Here is a 24,681-nt window from a genome sequence, read left to right on the forward strand (position 1 = left end):
CGGGTTAGAAGGACAAACTTCTTTCTCTTAGAGGAAGGATTACCTTCATTAATTCTATATTAAGTTCCATTTATCTTTATATATCTCCTTTACCATGCTGAAGTGGATTTGCGTATGGGACTTGGGGAGGAGAAAAAAAGAATATCACTTGGCAAATGGATATGGTACTTAGAGAAGTGGTGATGGAAACTTTTATCGTCTGAGAATCAGTTATGGGGTTAGCAGATGAAAATAATTAATTCTATGCACTAGGTCTTCAGATCTCTTATTAGCAGATTGAAAGATCTTGTTTTTCCTATTCGACCCAGGTGGACTAAATACACGAAACCACATTGTTCACCAACATTTTTTCTCTTTCGGAACTCCCTTACTCCTACCAACCACCCAGATATCACTAAGGGCCTTTGAGGTTGTAAAATTTCTCCAAAAGACTAGCACATTTCAGAACACTATTGATATTTTGACATCTCAAAAAGAAATGAGAAACACACACTTCCTTCCCATAGTAAATGCATTTTGGAATTCCTATCCAGCTCCTCTTTTATAACATTACCTTTAAGAAGAATTCTATCATTGCAAGCTAACTATAAGAAAGCTTTAACTTTTACTAGAATATACATCTTCCGCAACCCCATTATCACCGTGGAAGTTCTACCACCATTTGTAAGAAATCTATACAAAAACTTAATTGTGAAAATGCAAGAGGACTGAAGCCTCCAGTTCTAACTGTCATTTCTCACTCTCTCCGTGACCCTAATTTTCAGATTACCACTGAAACAAATTCTGTTCCTCAGCCCGTAAACACTCATTTAAATTCCATCTGTAAGAAAGATGCCAATCATTACCAGACAAGTATCCCAAGCAATGTCAAACAGGTTAAGGAACCTCGTGGCCAATGAACACTCCCCAATATTAGTCCAAAACTTTAACTTCCTAATGTACCGGCCAATCTAGCTTTTAATCAGAGGACCAGTATGTAGTACTCCCCTCTAAAAAGGTGAAACTTTGTGTGACCCTGGCAATATAAAATCCTACTTGTTCAATCTTTTGTAATATCTATAACAGGACCTGCTTGTAATCTTGTATCTGGATGTTTGGTCGAACCTTTTTGATTGTTGGAAGTGGTGGTCTGTAACTATTTTTGATTGGTTGTGATACTCTCTGCTTAGTTTGGTTATAGCTTTTAGTCTGGAGTAGTGTTGTTTTCTGGTTTTCTTCCGGTGGTTGTCGTTTTCTGGAATAGCTCGTTTGCTGGCTTCATCTTTGTGGTAGGGCAGGCTGTGTTTATTTTATTTCGTAATGAAACTAAGCCTGTTGGCTTTTACCCACAACACCTGTGAAGCCCAACCCAGCTCAAACTCGTGCATATAGTTACAACTATTTATTCATGTAATATAAAGGATACAGCACATAAACAAAGAGCTAATTGAAGTGATTACAGCTGATGGTCCACTTCAAAGCTCGACTTTGCTAGAGTCTAATATACCAAGGAAAAGAAAGGATGGCATAAACTAGGCAAGTTATTCTTGTTGGATTTGCTTTTTTCCCAGACTCCATGAAAGTTTACATCCTGGATTGCATGCGACTCAGTGTTGCTTCTATTGTGCCATGTGGCTCATCGATTGGCAGATAAACATCGTCAGCAAACTGTTACATATCAAGAAAGTCAAGACTGATATTCAGGAATCTGAAGTTGCAAAATGGACATTTAGCTAATCATTTCATTTCTGTTTAAATGTGCAAGAAATGGTGGTCATCGACAAATGAACATCTTACTATCGCAAGTTAAAAGAAATTGACACAGCTCTGAGACAGTTATACATGAATTACATATAAATATGTGATACATTCATTGACGACACATCAACTTAATCTCTTGCTTTACTAGAGGTTTTGATCACATTAAAACTTTTCAAGGATATTCCCACTGAATAAAGGTATCTTTTATGATTTTCTTTTTCATTGATTGCTAAATGAGTTCTTCCACAAGATCAATTGCAATTCACAATTAATTAAGAAATTGATGGGACCTATGAAAGAACCATGGATCTCACCTTCACCATGTCTGGGTTTTCTTTACTTGACAACTTGAGGGGTAAAAAGTGAAGGTTTGGCATTCTAAGATGAATTGACGCTATATCTGAGTACCTGAAAACAATACCATATGGTGAAGGGTTAAAAATTGCAGATAGAACCTTTCATTCAGAATGTGAGATCCAGTGAACACAGAAAACCAAAACACCAACTTGTTAAGAACTGCCTTTGCCATGAGGTAGAGTGTGTTCTGGACAGATGGGCTGTAAACCCCCATATCAGAGGAGCCAAAGAATGTGTCTGCCATAATTTTCTTCACATCTTGGAATCTCTGGGTGAAGCAAAATGGCTTGGATGGAACCTGAGAAATGTGTTGAAAACTATACCTGCATTTACGGTAACCAAAAAGAAACATATGAAAAAAAATAAAAACTACATAGTGTGCTATTAAAGAAAGCAAACAGGACTACGCTAGTAGTGTATGATCCCTACTGCTCTTTTTGTAAAATCTTCGTAAACAAAGTGTCAATGTTCTATGATTTGGTATTTTTGATAGGCCTGCTTACTTTCAGACAACACCGAGTTCAATTTACATATTAATCTTTATGCAAATTCATAAATTTGTTTTGATATATAATGAGAACAGTAGCATCAATTTTCTCATCAAGTAGTTCTACATGCTTTAATTGTAATATATCAAGAAGATGATCTTTATTTTAATTAGTCTATCAATATGCCAGATGTAAAGTTCTTAATATATGTTACAAATATGACTACCAAGAAGAAGCATCTATGAAGCTTAAGGCTTCTAACATAAGAAATCCCACAGTTATGTATACAAAAGTAAGACCTCCATGAACTCATGACTTCTGTTGCGACCATCCTTTCCCTTGTCTCTGGGAGGAGTGTGTACTGATCCCTCACAAATCCTTCAAAACCTGACTGCAACAGCACACAAGTAAATAATGCCATATTTAGTTGAGCAACCGAGGATTTCATTTCATTATTGATTCTGATTGCTCAAGAACATTTGATTTGGTTACAATCCAAATTAAAAAAAACAAAAAAAAGAGAATGGAATGATCAATGCTGGTCAATAACAACTATATCTATCAGAGAAAAACATGGTGCTAATAAACTAATTCAAGGAGTCACAAGCAGAACTGTCCATGGTGTGACACGAAATCTTCTTCTCCAAAAGATAAGTTATATGAACTCAATGCTTAAGTATGCTTATTGTAAAAGTCAAGTTTACTGAGGTAAACCATTTTTCCTCTTACCATCGCTGTAATGCCTCCACTAATCTTGTTGAGTAATGTTTACATATATTCATTCAACTTATACATTGTACTTTCCAAGAGTATACAAGTAGTCAAGTATATGATAGGTTTCTCTTGTTGGGCAATCAGAAGAATTACAGAATCTAATTGAGATATTATGGGAAACCTCAGCTAGTAGCTTACCCCCCAACCATGTAAAAGATATTCCATTTAATCTTGAGTTTTCTGCCTAATTTTTGATAATCTTATCTAAAGACTAATCAGCAGTAAATGCCAAGAAAAAGAAGATTGAAAGGTACAAATTTTGATCTGTTACTACAATGCAACATAGTACAGTAAATTCCCTTTCCTATCTATTAGAAGACCTCAAACCTGCAAACATTATAATAATGCTAATGTCAGAAGCATTGTTACATGATAGAGAACTTTAGGACAATATGGACTGTTTTACAAAACTTCCAAAATATTACCTGAGTTGTTTTTAGCAGAGAAAGCTTCTGAATTCCAGAGGATAAACTTAAGGCACCGCACTTTTTCACTGTTACTTCTGTAGTGTGCATCTCAGTCCCAAGCTTAAATCCTAAATCCATGGATAAGAGTTTGAGTTCATTTTTTATATGCTGGAACAAAGTATTTGCCTACTGACTATAATTGGCATATAAATGGACAAGAAATAACTCTTTCAACAGAATATATCTGCTACTTTGCAAGCATGTGATGACAAGTAAAGTTAGGTATACAAGCATATACAAGACAAAGTGCAATTATTTCTTAATCGCATAAAACAAAGGTGAACAAAGATGCTTTCTGCACTATAATACCGCTTTATCATATATATATGATATGACCATGGTCCCATGATATTAAATAGGTGACTATGTCCACTAAGGCTTAATAACAGATTATTGGCCCTAATATTCTCATCATAAAATCCTTCCCAAAATTGGCCCTGATCCATGATGTAGCATGGGTTTCTGTTGATTCAGCACTTAGCATGGGTATTGAGTTATGGCCTCTCTCGGGCCATATACCATATCCATGTAATCTCTTTTAATTGATCAATTTCAAATGCTGAATTCAACCAAAACAAGTCCTTTTTTTCTATAGTTAATAGATGATCTGCTTTACCAACTAAAACACCAAAGTAAGGAAACATTTCAATGATAAAATCACAAGATAAACTCAAACAAGTAAAATTGAACATGAGGAGCATTAAATCAGCAAACCATGTGTATGTGGTCGGCCATCCACAACAACACGCTCCCAAGGCTTCTCAACTATCCTAACCTCAGCAGCCGAGACCTATACAAACAAAAACGCATTAAAATCCCACCTTTCCTCACAAATTTCTCAACCAGACTATATCTTTCCTCACATATTTCTCATCCAGAATATAAAAAGAACAAGAAATTTGAACCATATTAAAGCAGGGGAAAAAAAACCTCACCTGCGGATAAAATGACGAAAAATGCCTTGCAAGAAGAATCGCGAATCCCTCCATCGATATAACCTCGCCACACTCCTTCGCCTTCACATACACCTTCAAGTCGACCAGAAGCATTAGATAAATTCAAGAGAAAGACTTGAAAATTGCGAATACAATATATATATCTTACTGTGTTCTTAATGGAATCGGTGGCGACGATGGCGGAGTTGTCGCCGGAAGTGAAGGCGGGAAGACAATCGGAGTAGAGGCTCACATCGACATTCCACTCAACGATGAGATCACCGCCGTTGATCCGACGCCAAACCCTAGACACCCTAACCCGACTCTTCCCATGCCTTTGATCGATCTTGAAGCCGTCCGCCATAGAGAATAGATTTGATCTCTTCTCCTTCTCTGTTTTCGCCTACTGCCTAGTTCTCTTAATCTTTTTTTTTTTTTTTTTTTTTGGAAATGGACTGCCCTGTTCCCTTTTTTCTATTGTGAGTAGAGCCCTGTTCCCTTTTTTATATACGAATACTCGGAGTAGATAGTAAAGGCTCTGCTGCGATCCTCCATGTGGAAATGTTCTCCATTTGCCTCTCAGAACCCGCCAAGTACGATAGATTCTAGTTTCCTATGGCACTTCGAGAGTGGATTAGGGGTAGACGTACTGCCCACAGTTTTTTCTGCTACAATACGAAGAAAGACAAGTCTGAGGATAACTCACACAACTTTCTTCCAATATTTTTCAAACGATCTACTTTTCAAATATATTAATGGAACAGACAAATTTTTAAAGTAGAAAGTCGGTCACAATCTTATCCACAAACAAATACTGCGGGGCGATCTGCATTATAAATTCAAAAGCAATCGCATTCGTACCTATTTTGAGTTTTCTTTCCACCTTCAACAAACTTTTTTAATAAAATGCTACAATTGCCCTTGCAATAATTTGAAAATATTTCAATGCTTTCAATGCTGAGTGATTTCATAACCTTCAATTTGTTTTTCTAACTCATTTTCTCCGTCGATCTTTCTCCAAATTGTAAATTATCAATATTCCTAATTTGGTGATAAAAAACTCAAATTTTCTCAAACTTTTCAAAGCCGTCATTTCTTCTTCACAATTTCAATCTTTTCCCTATCTAGTGACAAGAAGCTCAAGCATGCTTGCATTAAGGCCTTGCAAACCTTTTCTTTGTTGTCCATAAGAAAACTAGGTTTGTCTCAAAGGTGCTTATCCTCCATAGACATTTTTTTGTTGATCTCCATATCAACTTCTCTTGCAGTAACTTTTTAATTGTTCACTTTGATGATCTTAATTCTTTTATATATTTACAGTGGCTATCATTATCTCTATTTCTATTTTCTCTTATCTGTTGTTTGAGATAACTTTACAAATATTTGTAAATGTTGAGGTAAGTCCTACGAGGTTATAAATTATAAAGATTGCTAACAATAATACATATTTAGAAATTTAGATTTATTGGATAGTTCCATATTGTCGATGTAAAAGATATAACTTTCTAGGTTATCATATAGTAGTTTCACATGTATTCTCTTTGTTAGAGTTAGAATTTGCAGAGTTCTTTCGATCTATATAAAAGGCAGTGCTATCAACCATTCTGATTTTATTAATTTCTTTTTTATTTTAGTTTTTTATTTTTTTCACACTGAGCAACCTCCAAATAAAATATTATGATAAAAAGACCAAAGTTCCCGGATCTAGCCTTATTGCTATATAAACATATTAGTTTTTAATTTTACCGTCAATATATACATTAATGAAAAAACAAAACTAGCCTTTCTTAGATTTTTGAGGTATAATTCATATGGATGGATGCACTACGACTGACTAAATAGTGTCAAATATAGAAAGAATATAACTTGTATGATATGTATTTTGAGCATGCATTTAATTGGGGAATCCATATGTATATTAATGGAATACATAGATATATTTTATAATTCATAATTACTTAGAAATATTATGTAGGCACAATGGGCACACAATTAGATGTGTGGATTATGACACCAGCCATTTATTGCCCCTCCAAAGAATCTTCAATGATCGGTCTCATGACTTGCCATTTGAAAAAGTTTTCTTTATCCAAAAGTGATATAACTCGCAAGAATAAACTAGTAGAATGTTAATTTGTTTATCAGCATAGCTCGTTGTTGATGAAATATTTTTCTATAGAGTAGGTTGCAACATTTCTTTATGGGGTAAAGTGGCACAATAGTGACATTCTTAGAAGATGATCCGACTAGGCTTCTTGTAAAAGTTATTGTGGAATTATAATTAATAGAGAGGAAAGAAGAAAATATGATCGTAAGAGGTCAAGAAAGAGAGGGTCAAAGCAAACCCACCCTAACCACAACTATTAGGCTAAGACAACCAGCATCTCACTTGAAAGCTTTTCACGAAAGAAGATTATTAGAGGAATCAAACCCATATATTGGTTTGTTGTAATGAAAGTTAATTTTATTAGACAATGAAATTGTATTCAAAATAATTTAGAGTATGTGGAACAACAAAATTTAATTTTGACAAACAACACTAGAGTATTTTTTATACGACTTGATCAAATTGGATCCATTTGTGGCACATTGGGTTCATTAGGATGAGCCTATTTATCTAGTTTAATTTCTTGCATTTCTTTTTGGCAGTTGCCCTGCTAGTTGAGCTATAAACTCAAGTCCCTACTAAATATGGACTCAACTTGTTAATTGGTTAATTAAGTCTAGTCAAGTCAATCAATTATTTTAGTCGAGTCATGAGATATATTGTGAACTCAAGTTCGACTTGGGTTAGTGGAGTGGTATTGGTTGATCGAGTCCTTATTTAGGTTGGTCTAGGGTTAGCCACTATAAATATGTGGAGGAAACCCTAATTTGATTATGATATGATTATTGGAGCATTATCGCCCCCTTTCTCTCTCTAGCCGTCGGCTCTCCTTCCTCCTCCCGTGTTGCCCACCGTGCCATCACTCCATTGGTTTAGTCTCTCCTTGCTTTTAGTCCCACTCTTCTATATCATCTATTCCTTCTAATATCTCTATGTTACGATCATGATACAACTTACTGGAGTCTTTTCTTATTGTACTAATTATTTATTTTTAAAAAAAATAAGGTTTCTATATGTTGCGTTCGAACTCGGGAAGGGGCACGTTTGAACACCCTTGCGAACGCCTATAGGCATCCACATCGATAGAGAACGCAAATTGTGTCTTCGAATGTGCTCGTGTAACAACCCAAGTAGGGTTAAAAAAACTAATGCTTGCTGGGCACGACGCGACTGGCCACGCTATGGCCGGCTCGTGCCTAGCATGCCATGCATGTTGTGGCTGACACCTCCACCGAGCCACTCTTCTCCACGCCATGGTGACGCGTGGAGGTGGGACCCGACCCATCGGCCACTCCGCCGCTGCGTGACCCGCTCTTCCTCTCTCTAATAATCTCTCTCTCTCTCTCTTCCCTCATTCTCTCTCTCTCTCTAGCTCTTTCGCTCTCTCTCCCTCTAGTTCGCAAACAGTTACCGACCGCCGGGAAGAGCCATCGTTGGCCCTTCTGTCCGTCGATGAGCCTCTCTCTTTCTCCTTCTCTCTCCTTCTCTCTCTCTCTCTTTCTCTTCCTCTTTGTCAGTTGTCGTTCGAGATGCCGGAGGTTTGAGCCGCCGGCGAGAGGCCGACCGCTATGTGGCCACTAGCGGCCGTACCCCGCCCCTCTGGCCCAACCCTCTTCCCCGCTTTCTTCTTCTTCTTCTTCTTCTTCTTCTTCTTCTTCCATTCTTTCCTCTTAGACTGCACCCTGCAAATGGTGCTGGGCTCGGCCCAACACTGTGTATAGTTTATATATATATGCATATTATTGATTTCTAATTATATTTGATTATGTTATTAATTATTCAATTAGTTTAGTTAATTTAATGTATTTAATTTAAATAAATTAAATATAATTATATCATAGTTAGTAAATAATTCTAATTATATCATGTTTAGCAAAATACCTGCAATATAAATTACTATTTTAATCCTAGGTAGGTAATAGTAATTATTAGGGTTATGTACATATATTCTTAAGTAATTATTTGTAGTAACTTAATTCTTATTTTCTTAATTATCAAGGAGAATAATAGGCAGATAATTATGTTTTAAATACATTATTAAATAATATAATTATGGTTAATAAATAACAAAACAAATATAGAAATAAAGAGTACATAATTACAACAAGAAACTATCTTTTTGCCGGGTTAATTTTAATTAATAGAAAGACTGACATTATTTGTTATAAATAATTTCAGATCCCGACCCCCCTGTTCAAGACCCAGTGGACTTAGCTATCAAGGCTTGATCGTTATTGTAGCAGCGTGAACGAGTGGTGGTTTGGTATTTGTAGTGATGTGAGTAGTCTTATTCCCTAGACGCCTTTCTCAAATTAGGTTATATTATATATTATGTGCATGCATGTTTTAGTCTCCAGCATGATTATATGACTTTCTCTAGAGATGATTATATCGAGCATATTTTTATCATGCATAGAATTAGGCTGATCTTGGATATGAGTATGATGGTGATAGATAGAGATGATTAGAGATGATTATACTGTTATGATTTTATATGATGATGATCTTCAAGTATGAGTATGCATGTGATAGACTAGCAGGAGTATGCATGTGTTAGATACATGGTTGGAGTCTACATTGCATCATTTTTCTCTTGATTCCTATTCCACCTAAATTCTTGTTATGCATTAACTCGTTATCGTACTGTATATATGCATGTGATCTGGCATTTAAAAGAAAAGTATGAAATATAATTGATAGGATAGTTGATAGAAAGCGTGAGGATACCCGAGTAGGCGCCAGGGTTAGGGGTGCTTAGAGTGATGATTATGGTCGCTACTATGCGATATCTCGTGGCCCATGTCCGAGGTCAATTGAGTCTGTGCGCATAGACAATCGGACACATGCTGTTCGCGAGGGCATATTTGGTGAGTTATCCTCATGAGATTTCTATCAACTATATGAGTGCCCGGTCTGGATGGATGTTGATACTCTAACGGGTGGCGGGGTATAATTATATTTGAGATACTCTTGCGGGTCGCGGAATATGCTCTGAGCCTTCGAACATGATGTTGAGACTGGGTACCAGGTGTTGATTGTGTACAGTGGTCTAGTGTGATGATGGTATACCGAGATGTCGGTGGTGATTGTGATACAGAGAATTTCACCTAATTATGCCCCGTTTGAACGCACTATGAACGCTTGCATCGCGTTCGCAAATCCAGAGAAGTAGGAAACAGGCGCGTTCGATCACGCGTTCGAACACTTGCAACGCGTTCGCAAATCCAGAGAAGAGCGAACTTGGTGCGTTCGAACGCAATCGGGCGCGTTCGAACGCAGATGGCGAAATTGTATTATTTAGGGTTAATTTTGAGTTGTTTGGTTAGCCTCTAAAAGGGATGTGGATGGCAACCAAAAGATTATTATTGAAGAATTGAGTTTTGCCTTGCCTCCTTCGTCTTCTTCACTCTCGTTCTCTCAATCCCCGGCGACGCCGCTTTTAACCTCACTCGACCGGCCAATTACCCTAGACCCTTAGGGGCGGTCCTCTCCTTCCCCTTCTTCCAATCTATTCAACACTTGCCCTAACCCTTCCATCAGCCATAACCTTTCCATCACCACTTTTCACCAGTGCCACCCCACAAATGCCGGTCCACCTCCAACCACCATCATCCTAGGATCTCGTGCCTCCATCCACGGATCCTAAATAGACCACCAATATCTCGAGATCCCCCTATCTAATTTGCCTAAAACTTGATTTGTTGGAAAGCTCTTTTCTAGGGCTATATAACATATCTTAATTTCACGTCGATCTGATAGTGGAATCTTTCGGGATCTTATTTTAAAATTCCGTGCCAGATCTAGTCCAGATCAAAGAATTGGAAGAGATCGAACCTTAGCCTCAGAGGAGATCATATCATATATGACATGGAGATCTATTTATTCATTGTCGAGTATTATATACTTCTATCAGTTATGACATGTTATCTACTTTTGAATTATGTATTATTGTGGAACATTCATATACTCATTCATGACATAATACTCTTTCTGATTTATATTATCCAGTATTTGATTATTCTCTATTTAGCTTCACTGATTCGGGGTAAGATCTATTCACTGAGCCTTTAACTCATGACTCTCTTTGTTTTCTCCTTTCCAAAAACTCAGGTGAACGAGAGGAGCAGGATACTCCCTCAGAGGTCTTGCCGGTGAGTGAGGAGCAGAGTGTGGTTAGTGTTATATGCCAGATGAGTTATCTTATCTGATGTATTAGTGGACATTCTCGAAAGTGTGTCTATATCTTTGTCTTATATTTTAGCAGGTGACTTTGTACTTGTATAATTATGTGTATACCACCGTTATACATATGTAGCTATGAAAAGCTCTTGATAATGTGTTGTGGCCTGTGTGGGTCCTAAGTAGATTTATATGGATGGCAGCCAACTTCATTATGCAATTGGATTATTGATTTCTTGCCTCTTATCTTCTCTCTAGACTTCTCCCTTTTTCCTCTTCACCATCCTTCCACCTCTATAGTTGGAAAGGTTTTACCTAACTTCTAATCTCCCTCAACTATCAAGCTACCCCTTTTCTTTGGGATCTCAACCACTTTGTTCCCTTCGTCTACTTCTCTTAATCACATCCACCTTCACCTCCATATCCATCCATAACCCTAACATCCACTCCACCCATCACCACCACTATCACCCACATTATTCCGTATTTTCGTCTCTGCTACAGTTCGAATCTAGGAAGGGCGTAAATACAAAAGTTGTAGATTAGGAAGATACGGATCTAACCCAGATGGTTTCGTAATTGTCTGACTATAGGAGAATATCTGACGAATATTTTTTTCACAATTGCATGGACTAATTCCTGTAATATATTCAGATCTTGAAGGAATAGTTGCGTAGCTTATCTTTGGTTCCAGATCCTATCAAAGTGGTATTAGAGCTTAATAATTAGTATCAGAGCTTATCATTGGTATCATAGCCTAACAAATTGGTATCAGAGCAGGCGAACTTCAGACCTCCATTAATGGTTGAAATAAGGAAGATGACCTCAAAAATGAGACCTATGGAGAGCACACTGATAAGGGAAGACTCAATCCACGATGACCCTAACCGTGAGGCTGATTCCTTTGGAGCGACCACGGCAAAACCGAGTCAACCAACATCCATGAGTGCGAATATGGATGAACTTAGGGTCATGTTCCATACATTAATGCATAGAGTTGACTCAATTAAAAAGGATCACAATGATTTCAAGGAATATGTCATGAACCGATTTGATTCATTTTCTCCTCGACAGTGATCGGAGTTTCAAGACGGACCAGCGGTGGGACCTCATCAAACTGATACCCCACAGGTCCAGGTGCATCGTGTGAGTGTCAATGATCCCTTCTTACCTATGCCTACACATCATTCCCGACCTCCGTTGCAAAACCCAAAACCCAGCGGTGGTGGAACCCGAGAGGCGTGCGGCACCGATGCGCTTCGTCGATGGGGAGGATTAACACTATGAGGATGAAGTTGATCCCTATGGAGATGGTGATAGACATGCTCGAGGATTTAGAGAAGGTGATCAACATGCACAAAGGTTTATACTTGAACCAAGATATTTTGCGAACCTGACAATGCTATTTGGGGGAGAACTGCATGCTTGGACTTCCCAAAATTCTAAGGCGGTGATCCAACAGATTGGGTGTTTCAAGTTGAACAATATTTTTATTGTTAAGGTACAACAGAAGAAGCTTTTACCTCCAAGGAATGGCATTGCATTGGTATAGATCAATTCTTCATGGTGGTGGATTTACCAGATGGGCTAATTTTTGTAGGAGGATGACATGCAGATTTGGGACAGTGGCATATAAAGATTTTAATGCCATATTAAGCAAGATGGTACAGAGGATGACCGTATCGGAGTATCAAGTTGAGTTTCAGAGAGTTAGTAGTCGTTGTGAGCCACCTTGGCCCGAACAAACATTGATGAGCACATTTATTTCAGGGTTACGAGAGGAGATACAAGCGGATGTTCGTGCTCTATATCCTACTACTCTTGAGCAGGCCTTTGAGAAGGCTGTGAGGATGGAGCAAAAATATAAGGCTCTAAAGATGGTAGCGAAAACCAATTTGGGCAACTGAGATGGGCGGTTTGCACCGAGAACACCGGCTGAAAATTTTTGCGGTTTCAAAAATAGCGGCTGCAAGTACTAGACCACGACTACCTTTGAGACATTCTTCTGATGTTAGAGGAGGCACAAGACCCTCTGTTCGAACTCTCACACCTGATCAGGTGGAGGAGCAAAGAGCAAAGGGCCTTTGATTTCATTGTGATAGCGTTTCACCCCCGGTCATCGATGTTCTAAATCGATCGGGAATGTGATGCTTATAGATGGTCTTGAGGAGGATGATGAGGTTGTTGATGATGGAGAGTGTCCTGAGGAGATCGTTGTGGAGGGTGTGGAGGAAGATATCCAAGCTAAAATATCGATGCATGCATATTCGGGTACTTCTTACGAGTAGACGAACGTGTTAGAAAGTATTATGTGCACATCCTCATTAATTCGGAAAGTACACACAACTTTCTACATGAGAGGTTAGTGAGGAGATTGGGTTTGGATGATGAACCGACCATGAGATTTGATGTTGCTATTGTAGACGGCACGAGGCTTAAGGCGGAGAGCTTGTGTCGCCGGGTCGGTATACGGGTGCAAGGACACGATATCATTATGGACTTATATCCGTTGGCACTACGAGGAGCAGACATTGTCCTTGGTACTCAGTGGTTACAGAGTTTGGAACCCATTACATTTGATTTCCAGAGCATGTAGATGAAATTTAAACAAGGAAACAAAGATGTGAGGCTAGATGGTGTTCAGCTTCGCCGATTCCTGCGATGCAGCCTATGATAGGGCTGCCTTGTGCGTATTATTTGGCCTATCTTCTTCAGTCAGGACCAGCAGGAGACGAGTCTCAAACGAGTTCAGGTACTACCATTGAATTGTCTAATTTATTAGATAACTTTTCTGGACTATTTGAAGAGCCACAGGAGTTGCCACCGAGGAGAGCGGTGGACCATCGCATAGAGATTGTACCCAAGGCTGCACAAGCGAACGTGAGGCCATATTAGTATCCACATGTGCAAAAAGAAGTTATCTCAATGATGGTAGCCGAGATGTTGGAGCAAGGTCTCATTCAACCAAGTCATAGCTCATACTCACCCCCATGCTATTGGTAAGAAAAAAGGACGGGACATGGCATTTTTGTATCGACTATCGAGCACTAAATGCTATTACCATCAAGGATCAGTATCCTATTCTAATTATAGAGGAGCTACTAGACGAGCTTGTAGGGGTGACTATATTCAGCAAGCTTGACTTGAGGGTCGGGTATCATCAAATTAAAGTTCACCCGGCGGATGTGCACAAAACTGCATTTCAGACTCCGGACGGGCATTACGAGTTTCGAGTGATGCCTTTTGGTCTCACCAATGCTCCAGCTACCTTTCAAGGCCTTATGAATGATATATTTCGACCTCTCTTGCGAAGGTATGTCTTGGTATTTTTGACGATATTTTGGTGTATAACAAGACTGAATTGGAGCATTGGAGGCATTTGGAGGACATGCTGAATTTGTTGAAGCAAAACGAATTGAAGATCAAAAAGTCCAACTGCCTTTGGAGAGTACCACAAGTGGAGCATTTAGGCCACATCATTTCAGCGGATGGTGTAGTGGCGGATCCTCAAAAGGTTGCATGTATGACATCTTGGCCTATTCCTACTACTACCACCGGATTGAGAGGACTTTTGGGGCTGACAGAATATTATCGACGCTTCATCGCCGGATATGGCAAGATCGCTGCTCCTCTCACTTCTTTGTTGAAGAATGATTCTTTTAGATGGACTGATGAAGCCACTTCAACCTTTAAAAAATTGAAAACAGTAATGACGACGGCACCGTTCTAACGCTACCGGATTTCACCAAAGAATTCATTGTTGAATGTGATGCATCGGGTGTTGGCATAGGAGCTGTACTAATGCAAAAAGGATGTCTCATTCCCTATCTTATCAAGGCTTTATTGCAAAAATCTCAGCAATTATCGACTTATGAAAGAGAGATGTTGGCAATTCTGCATGCGGTGACAAAGTGGAGGCCTTATTTGATCGGTAGGCGATTCATTATCCGAACCGATCGAAGGAGCCTTCCCTACTTTATGGGACAGAGTATACACACTCTGACATAGCAGAGATGGTTCACAAAATTGCTGGGATATGATTATGAAATCCAATACAATAAGGGAACGGAAAATAGAGCGGCGGATGCACTATCACGCTAACCCGATACCGCCGAGCTTGTAGCCTATTCATCTTCTACCTTTCCCTTCCTTGACGAGCTGAGGTATGTATGTACATCTGACCCAGATATTTTGAGATTGTTGTAGGAAGTGATGGATGATCTAGAGCGCCATCCAGAGTTGGAGAATCGATACGGTTTGCTGCTGGACCGCGGATGCATTCGGGTGCCCACAAATGATGGATTGCGGCAGAATTTATTGGAGCACTTCCACCAAACTCCAGAGGGTGGTCATGAGGGTGTCTTGAGAACTTATAGGAGGATATCTCAGAGTTGCACGTGGCCAGGATTGAGGCGGGATGTGAGGAGTTTTGTCCGTGCTTGCGAAGTCTATCAAATGGTTAAGGCAACCACATTGAAACTGATCGGATTACTACAGCCTTTACCTATATCGGACTGTGTTTGGGAAGACATTTCTATGGATTTCATAGAGAGTCTTCTGCTGGTACGTGATTATTCTATTATCTTTGTGGTGGTTGACAGAGTAAGCAAGTATGCGCACTTTTTAGCATTGTCACATCCATTTTCATCCAAGTCGATTGCTAAAATTTTTATTAGAGATGTTGCTCAGTTATATGGCATGCCATGCACGATTGTCTCAAATCGTGATCGTGTATTTATGAGCGACTTTTGGACGAAGTTTTTTAGGTTGCAGAGGACTCGATTGAACTTCAGTTCAGCCTACCATCCACAGACGGACGGCCAAACCGAGGTGGTCAATCGAGGCATTGAGCAGTACTTGAGGTGCTTTGTCGGAGAGATGCCGAGACGATCGTTAGAGTTCTTACCATGGGCAGAGTGGTCCTACAACACTGCCTACCATAGCAGCATTGACATGACTCTATTTGAGGCAGTGTAAGGATGCACGGCTCCGACGTTACGCGCTTATGATCCAGTGGGATCTGCAGATCAGACGGAGGTGGACTTAGCTTTGATGGATAGAGACGCCACATTGAGGAGGTTGCGTGCTCATCTTAAACTTGCTCAAAACCGCATGAAGCAAGTATATGATCGCAGCCATAGGGAGCAGGAGTTCGACATTGGCAGTTGGGTGTTTGTGTGAGTATAGCCATATCGATAGGTGACCTTGCGTCCGATGCGTAACCAAAAGTTAGCGCATCGCTACTTTGGTCCATTTTGGGTGTTGGAGTGTATTGGTCCGATTGCATGTCGTTTGGAGCTGTCGGAGGGGTTGAGAGTGCATCCTGTCTTCCATGTTTCATTGCTGAGGGAGCAGATTAGAGATCATGAGATCGTTGGATCACTTCTACCAGAGCCATTAGAGGAGATAGAAATCGTAGAGTCAGTTCAAGTCTTTGCTAGACGCCGACGACGACATGGTACCAGATTGGAGATGGAGATTCTAGTTGAGTGGCTTGGTAAGCCATCAGATGAGGCAACATGGGAGTTGGAGACTGATATCTTGAAGCCTTTTCCCGATTTTCACCTTGAGGGCAAGGTGGGGGAAGTGTGGTGGGCTTATACACTTAGTTAGGATCTTTTCTTATTGCATTAGTTATTTATTTTTATTAAAATAAAATTCCTATAGGTCGCGTTCGAACGCAGGTGGGGTCGCATTCGAACAGCCTTGCGAACGCCTGCATTAGGTTCGCAAATATAGAGAACGTATATTGTGCGTTCGAACGCAGTCGGGTGAGTTCGAATGCCCGCGTTCGAATACCTACATCGCGTTTGCACATATAGAGAATGTCCTTTGTGCGTTCGAACGCGATCGGTGAGAATCCTTTAGAACTAGGGTTACATATTGTTTTAGGACTTGTTGGCTAGTCTCTATAAATATGTGGATGGCAATCAACTTCATTATGCAATTGGATTTTTAATTTCTTGCTTCCTATCTTCTCTCTAGACTTCTCCCTCCTCCCTCTTCGCCATCCTTCCACCTCTACAACTGGAAAGGTTTTTCCTAACTTCTAATCTCCCTTGACTGTCGAGCCACCCTTTTCTTTGTGATCTCGACCACTTCATTCCCTTCGTCTACTTTCCTTAATAACATCCACCATCTACCTTCACCTCCATATCCATCCATAACCCTAACATCCACTCTACCTGTCACCACCACCATCACCCACATTATTCCGTATTTTTGTCTGCCCCAAAAATCTTCTCAATCCATGGTAGTAGTAGGAATAGGCCAAGCAGTCATGCATGCAACCTTTTGAGGATCCGCCGATACACCTTCTGCTGAGATGATGTGGCCTAAATACTCCACTTGTGGTACTCTCTAAAGGCACTTGGACTTCTTGATCTTCAACTGATTTTGTTTCAACAAATTCAGCAAATCCTCCAAATGCCTCCAATGCTCAAATTCAGTCCTACTATATACCAACATGTCATCAAAGAATACCAAGAGCATTGGTAAGACCAAAGGGCATCACCCGAAACTCGTAATGCTCCGGAGTCCGAAATGCAGTTTGGTGCACATCCGCCGGTGGGCTCCAATTTGATGATACCTAACCCTCAAGTCAAGCTTGTTGAATATGGTCGCCCTTGCAAGCTCGTCTTGCAGCTCTTCTATAATCGGAATGGGATACCTGTCTTTGATAGTAATAGTGTTTAGTGCCCGATAGTCGACACAAAAATGTCATGTCCCGTCCTTTCGCACCAATAGCACAGGCGATGAGTAAGAGCTATGACTTGGTTGTATGAGGCCTTGCTCCAACATCTCGGCTACCATCTTGGAAATAACTTCTTTTTGAACATGTGGATACCGATATGGCCTTACATTTGCCCACGCCCTCCTCAATGGCCTTCTCATGGACCTCCACTAAACACTCTCCATCAGCAACACCCTCATCATCCTCCTTGAGACCGTCGATGAGCATCACACTCCCTGATCGGTTTGGAACACTGATGACCGAGGGTGAAACGTTCATTACATTGAAAGCAAAGACCCTTCGCTCTTTGCTCCTCCACTTAGGCAGGTGTGAGAGTTCGAATGGGGGTCTTGTGCCTTATCTAATATATGAAGAAGGTCTTAAAGGTGGTCGTTGTCTAGTACTAGCAGTCGCTATCTTTGAACCCGCAGAATTTCCAGCCGGCGTTATAGGAGCAAATCGCCTATCTCGGTTGCCCCAACCTATTTTTGCGGCCATCTTGAGAGCCTTATGTTTTTGCTCCATCCTCACGGCCTTCTCAAAGGCTTCCTCAAGAGTGGTAGGACAAAAAGTACGAACATCTGCCTATATCTCCTCTCGCAGCCCTGAAATGAATGTGCTCATCAATATCGGTTCGGGCCAATGCGGCTCACAACGACTACTAACTCTTTCAAATTCTGCTTGGTACTCCAATACGGTCATCCTCTGAACCATCTTGCTTAATGTGGTAGCAAAATCTTCATATGCCGCTATCCCAAATCTGTGTGTAATCCTCCTACAAAAGTCAGCCCAACTGGTAAATCCTCCACCATGAATAATTGATCAATACCAATGCAATGCCATTTCTTGGAGGTGAAAGCTTGCCATATAGACCTTTGTGTCTTCCGCTATCCCTTGACAATCAAAGTATTGTTCAACTTGAAACACCCAATCTATTAGATCACCACCTTGAAATTTTGGAAAGTCTAAGCGTGTGGTTCTCCCCTGAAATTTTGGAAAGTCCCTTGACAATTAAAGTATTGTTCAACAATCCTCCTCATTGATGAAGTGCACCGATGCCGCACGCCTCTCGGATTCCACCACCATCGGTCTTGGGTTTTGTAATGAAGGTGGGGGATGATGTGTAGATATAGGTAAAAGAGGATCATTGATAGTAACATGTTGCATCTAACCTGTGGGGTATCCATTCGGTGTGGTCCCACCACTAGTCCTTCTTGCTGCACCGATCTCCGTCGAGGAGATGACGAAGACGATCTGTTCATGACATATTCTTTTAAATCATTATGATCCTTTTGCATTGCGTTAATTCTATGCAACAATGCTTGAAACATGCCCCTAAGTTCATCCGCTAAGCCCATATTCACGCCCATGGACATTGGTTGACTCGGTCCTGTCGTGGTCGCTCCAAAGAAATTGGCCTCATGGTTATGATTATCGTGGATTGGGTTTTCTTTTGTCAGTGTGCTCTCCATTGATCTCCTTGTTGATGTTATCTTCTTTGTTTCCACCATTAATGGAGATCTGAGATTCGCTTGGCTCTGATACCACTTTGATAGGGTCACAGAACAATTCCTTTATGATCTGAATTTATGGTAGGAAGAAATCCGCTTAAGCCGAGAGAACATATTCATCAAATATTCTCCTATAGTCAGAAAATTACAAAACAAAGTGGAATCGATCCGTAACTCCCTGATCTACATTTTTTGTATTTACATCCTTCACATATTCGAACTGAAATTTGGACGAAAATATGATATAATGTGGATGATAGTGGTGGTGATGAGTGGAATAGAAGTTAGGGTTATGGATGATACTGGAGATGAGGGTGGATGGGTGATATTGTTTAAGGGATAAAGATGAAGGGGAAGAAGTGGTCGACATCCCAAATAAAAGTAAGGAATTGACAGACAAGTGAGATTAGAAGTTAGGATAGACCTTGCCAATAGTAGAGGTGGAAGGATGGTGAAGAGGGAGGACGGAGATTAGGGTAGAGAGAATAGAGAGAAGATAGGAGGCAAGAATTCAATAATCCAATAGCATAATGAATTTGGCTGTCATCCACATATTTATAAATGCTAGCCAACAAATCCTAATAATAATAAGTAACTCTTATTCTAGAGGATTCCCGCCAATCGCGTTCGAACACGCCTGATCGCGTTCGAATGCACAAAAGGCGTTCTCTGTATGTGCGAACGCGATGCAGGCGTTCAAACATGCTCAAACGCATTCGAACGCACATTCCGCGTTCTCTGTATTTGTGAATCTGATGCAGGCATTCGCAAGAGCGTTCGAACGCGACCCCTCCTGCGTTTGAACGCGACTTACAAGAATTTTATTTTAATAAAAATAAACAACTAATGCAATAAGAAAAGATCCTAACTAAATGTATCAGAGTCAGACATGAAGAACGAATAGTCATAGAGGTGCTGGTAAGCTGGATCAGACAGACACAGGAGCAAGCCACATGGGAACCCGAGGCAACCTTGATGGATTGATATCCTGAATTTGCACTTTGAGGACAAAGTGAGCGAAAGCATGGTGGAATGATGTGATTCAGACCAACCTATGGGAGTCTACTCTTATTATTGTTTTAGTTATTTTCTTCAGAAAATAAAGATTCTGTATGTCGCATTCGAATATGGGAGGGTCGCGTTCGAATGCCCCTTGTGAAAGCTTGTAGGCATTCGCATCAACAAAGAACGCAATTTGTGCGTTCGAACACATTTGACCCCATTAGAACACCTACATACGCTCGCATCGGCAGAGAACGAGAATTTCGCATTCGAACGTGTTCAACCCCATTCGAATGCGATCAGCAATAATTCATTATTTCTAGGGTTATTATTTGTCATTTTTGGCTTGTTTGGTTAGCCTCTTAAGGTGTGGATGGCAACCAAAAGGAGTTATGAATGAATATTGATTTCTATCCCTTTCCTTCCCCTCTACCCTAACCTTCCTTTCCCTTTGTTCAAGCCCTAGCCATGTGCCATCTTGATGCCGGTCATCCTCTAATACCCCTCGTCTATCAAGTCCTCCCTCCTTCTTGGGATCTTAACCACTTCTTCCCCCTCATCATTTATCCCCTTAACACCACGATCCATCCAACCCATCACCATTATCATCCCTCACCTCATCATCACCATCACCCGTCACTACCACCATCACCCGTCACTACCACCATCACCCCCACTTTTATGTACTTTTGTCCCAGTTTTAGTTAGAATCTACAAGGAGCCTAAATACCAAAACCGTAGATCAGGAAGTTATGGATCGACCACCCCTAGTTTTGTAATTTTTCGTCTATGATAGAATATTTGATGATTATTTTTCTCCGACTATGCGGGCTACTTTCTTGCGTTCGATCTAGATCGGGAAGCGAATGCACGGTCCATAGCATATTCAGATTGAACGACTCTATGTACAACTCATTATATGCTTTTTGTAACTTAGATTCTTTTCCTTTAGGTGGTAACATTTTATGCTCATCTGTATTATTAGAATCAAGAAGAGATAGTGCGAGGGAGAGAGGCGATGAAGGCTACATAGTTCTCTTGGTCTTTCCTGGAATCATCATCGAAGTTATCCAAATCATCCTAAGAGACTGTCATAACCTTACTTTCCTCTTGAGCCAATTAGGACATTCCTATGTAATATGTCCAAAACTACAACATTCATAGCAACAAATTTTACTATCATGATTTTGGTTTTTTATTTTAAATTATTGTTATCCACCCCAACATTTGAACTCGTAGAATTCTTCTTTTTCCCAAAATTTTTGTTTTTGTCAAGTTTCTTAACATTAAACTTGTTTAGTTTCTTAAAAAAATACTAAACTTTTTAACAAATATAGTCAACATCTCAGCATTTATTTCACTATCATCATCGGACTCCTCTAAATCTTCTTTGATAGTGGTTAAGGCCAAACCTTTGGACTTTATTAGTTTAGAAAGAGTAGACTTAAAAGTTTGTATACTAACTACCAATTATTTAATCCTTATCATATCGATATCCTTACTTTCCTCAATGACAGTGACTTTAGCTTGAAACCTATCAAGTAGGGACCTAAGAATCTTTTAAACAATTCTATATTTATGAAAATTTTCTCTTAGGTTAAAACTAGAATTGATTGTCACTATGTTTTGTATAAAACTCATCAAAAGACTCATTCTCCTCCATGTAGAGAGTTTTAAAACTAGTTATCAATTTCTACTTTGAAAGCTTAACAGCCATGGTTCCTTCTTGTGTAGTTTCTAAGTCGTCCAAGCATCTCTAGCAATCTCACGTATAGAAATTCTTCGGAATTCAACCGAAGAAACACAATTGAAAATAACATTAATTGCTTTGCTATTCTAGTCAACCTTTTTAAAATCCGACTTATCTCAAGACTCACGAGATTTTCAACTAACTTATCATTCACTAAGTGCATAGGCGGACTCCAACCGTTTATAATGGCAAGCCAAACATGCTCATCTATAGACTTCATGGAAGCTATCATCCTACCTTTCCAATATCAATAGTTTGATCCATCAAGAATAGATCTAATTAAAGATTGTCCAGTTTTATGAAAATTCAGTCCTAGCTGATCTCTCTCTAAGGCAAGAGAACCTGCTCTGATACCAATTGAAACTATGTAAATATGTGTATGTCTCTAAACCCTAGGCAATTTTTTTACCTGTTTGCTTAAAGAGTAAAACAAAGATAAACACAAAGATTTTTACGTGAAGAAACCCAAATAGAAAAAACCATGAATCAAAACTCAAATCAAAACCAATCACTAAACTTGTGGTAGTTTATAAGACAAATTTATAAAATAACTCGTTGATTCCCATGACTTTGTTTAATTCAGTCTTGCGCATTAGAACCCTGATACGATCTCCCCTTGGGATAAGGTTTGATCTATCCCGCTTTCAGATCTGGACAGAATCTGACATAAAATTTGGAAATGGATCTCGGAAGATACAGCCATCAGATCAATGTAAAATTTTGTTGTAGCCCTGGTAAAGAGCTTTCCAATAAATCTAATTTTAGAAAAATCCGACGGTGAGATCTCGAGATATTGCCCAAGAAGTAGACGAATGTTAGGAAGTCCGTCTATGGAACCGAGAATGGAGGCACGAGATTCTAAGTGTGATACGATTCGGACTTCACCGACGTCGTCTCGAGCATGGATTCACTTTAGGAGTGTTTTTATTTCATGATTTAGTATTTAATTTCTATTAAAATAAGTTTTCTGTAAGTCGCGTTCGAATGCGGGTGGAGTGAGTTCGAACGCGGTTTGTGAACGGGATTGTGAACGTGGTGAAGAGAATGTACTGTGCGTTCGAACGCACTGTGAACGCCTGCATCGTGTTCGCAAATACCGACAGGCGCGTTCAATTGTGCGTTCGAACGCTTGCATCGCGTTCGCAAATCCAGAAGAGCGAACTCGGTGCGTTCGAACGCGGTCGGGCGAGTTCGAACGCGGTCGACGAAAATTGTGTTTTTAGGGTTAATTTGAGTTGTTGGTTAGCCTATAAAAGGATGTGGTAGGCAACCAATTGATTATTGATTAGTGAGATTGAGTTTTGCCTTGCCTCCTTCGTCTTCTTCGCTCCCATTCTCTCAATCCCCGGCGATGCCACTTCTAACCTCCCTCGTCCGGCTAATCACCTTAGTCCCTTAGGGGTGGCCCTCTTCTCCCCATTCGTCCAATCTATCCCACACTTGCCCTAATCCTTCCATCAACCACAACCCTTCCACCATCACTTTTCACCGGTGCCACCACATTAACACCGGTCCTCCACCAACCATCATTACCTAGGATATCGTGCCTCCATCCACGAATCCAAAATAGAGCATCCTGATGTTCGTCCACTTATCGGACGGTATCTCGAGATCCACATCGATCCAACGGCGGAACATTTTGGGATCTTATTTCAAAGTTTCGTGCCAGATCTAGTCCAAATCAAGAAACGGAAGAGATCGACCCTTTACCAAAAAGACGTGATCGTATCAAGCTGGTATCAAAGCTTCATAGCCAGAGGCGAGATCGTATCAAGATGGTATCAGAGCTTCATAGCTAGAGGCGAGATCGTATCAAGCTGGTATCAGAGCTCCATAGCCAAAGGAGAGATCGTATCAAGGTGATGATGGATGGTGATAGACTGGCGGTAATGGGGTGGCATCGGTGGGTAAGTGGTCGTGGAAGGATTATGGATGATGGAATGAGTTAGGACAAGGTAATAGAGAGATTGGAAGGAGGAGTGGGCCTGGGCTCCATTTGTCTTTTCAACTTTTTAAAAATACTAAATTTGCCCAATAATTATTGCATTCAACAATTTTAATTCCATCTGAATGCTTTATTAAATAATCTAGTTAGTTAAACTGAGTATATAATTAGCTTTACTAATCAGTTTTAAATAATAATAATACCATTGGATAGTCTCATCGAGACCTTTAAAATGAGTCTAATATTAAATTATTTTTGAGTTAATTTAAATTTTAAATTTTTTATTATTTATAAAAATGAGTCTAATAAATTATGTGTCCTAAAATATAATTACTCAAAATTATTTCCCAATGTAAATATTAAATATTAAAATACATCATATATGAAATCCATCAAACATGAAATACATCAAACATAAAATACATCAAATACGGAAGCAGAACTGGTGGCTACGGAACCGAAACCGATGGCTACAGAACCAGAATCGGTGGCTATGGAGATGACTTACCAAACTATTAAACATCTATTGTTTTTATTATGAAATGCTATTTTCTGCTTATTTTATGTAATGTAATTTTGATATTTTAAGTTAATGACATGTAATTCTTATTTCGATGTTTATTTCATGTAATGTAATTTCGATGCGTTTAATTAAAAAATTAATAATTTAAAATTACTTCTGAAACTATTGAA

At 39.7% G+C, this 24,681-nt stretch overlaps 1 protein-coding gene across 1 annotated transcript; it reads right to left on the minus strand.

The window, feature by feature from the left end:
- Positions 1 to 1,368: 1,368 nt before the first annotated feature.
- On the minus strand, positions 1,369 to 5,428 carry LOC140795615 (uricase). Its single transcript, XM_073148294.1, has 8 exons — positions 4,931 to 5,428; positions 4,762 to 4,854; positions 4,541 to 4,616; positions 3,785 to 3,894; positions 2,885 to 2,976; positions 2,247 to 2,420; positions 2,055 to 2,148; positions 1,369 to 1,647 (listed from the first exon to the last, which is right to left on the minus strand). The coding sequence occupies exons 1-8, from the start codon at positions 5,123 to 5,125 to the stop codon at positions 1,564 to 1,566; spliced, it is 918 nt and encodes a 305-aa protein (XP_073004395.1). The 5' UTR covers positions 5,126 to 5,428; the 3' UTR covers positions 1,369 to 1,563.
- Between the last annotated feature and the right edge of the window lie 19,253 nt (positions 5,429 to 24,681).

Source organism: Typha latifolia, chromosome 9 (assembly GCF_019914945.1).
Source record: "Typha latifolia isolate L0001 chromosome 9, TyphaL0001v2, whole genome shotgun sequence".
Taxonomy (NCBI): domain Eukaryota; kingdom Viridiplantae; phylum Streptophyta; class Magnoliopsida; order Poales; family Typhaceae; genus Typha; species Typha latifolia.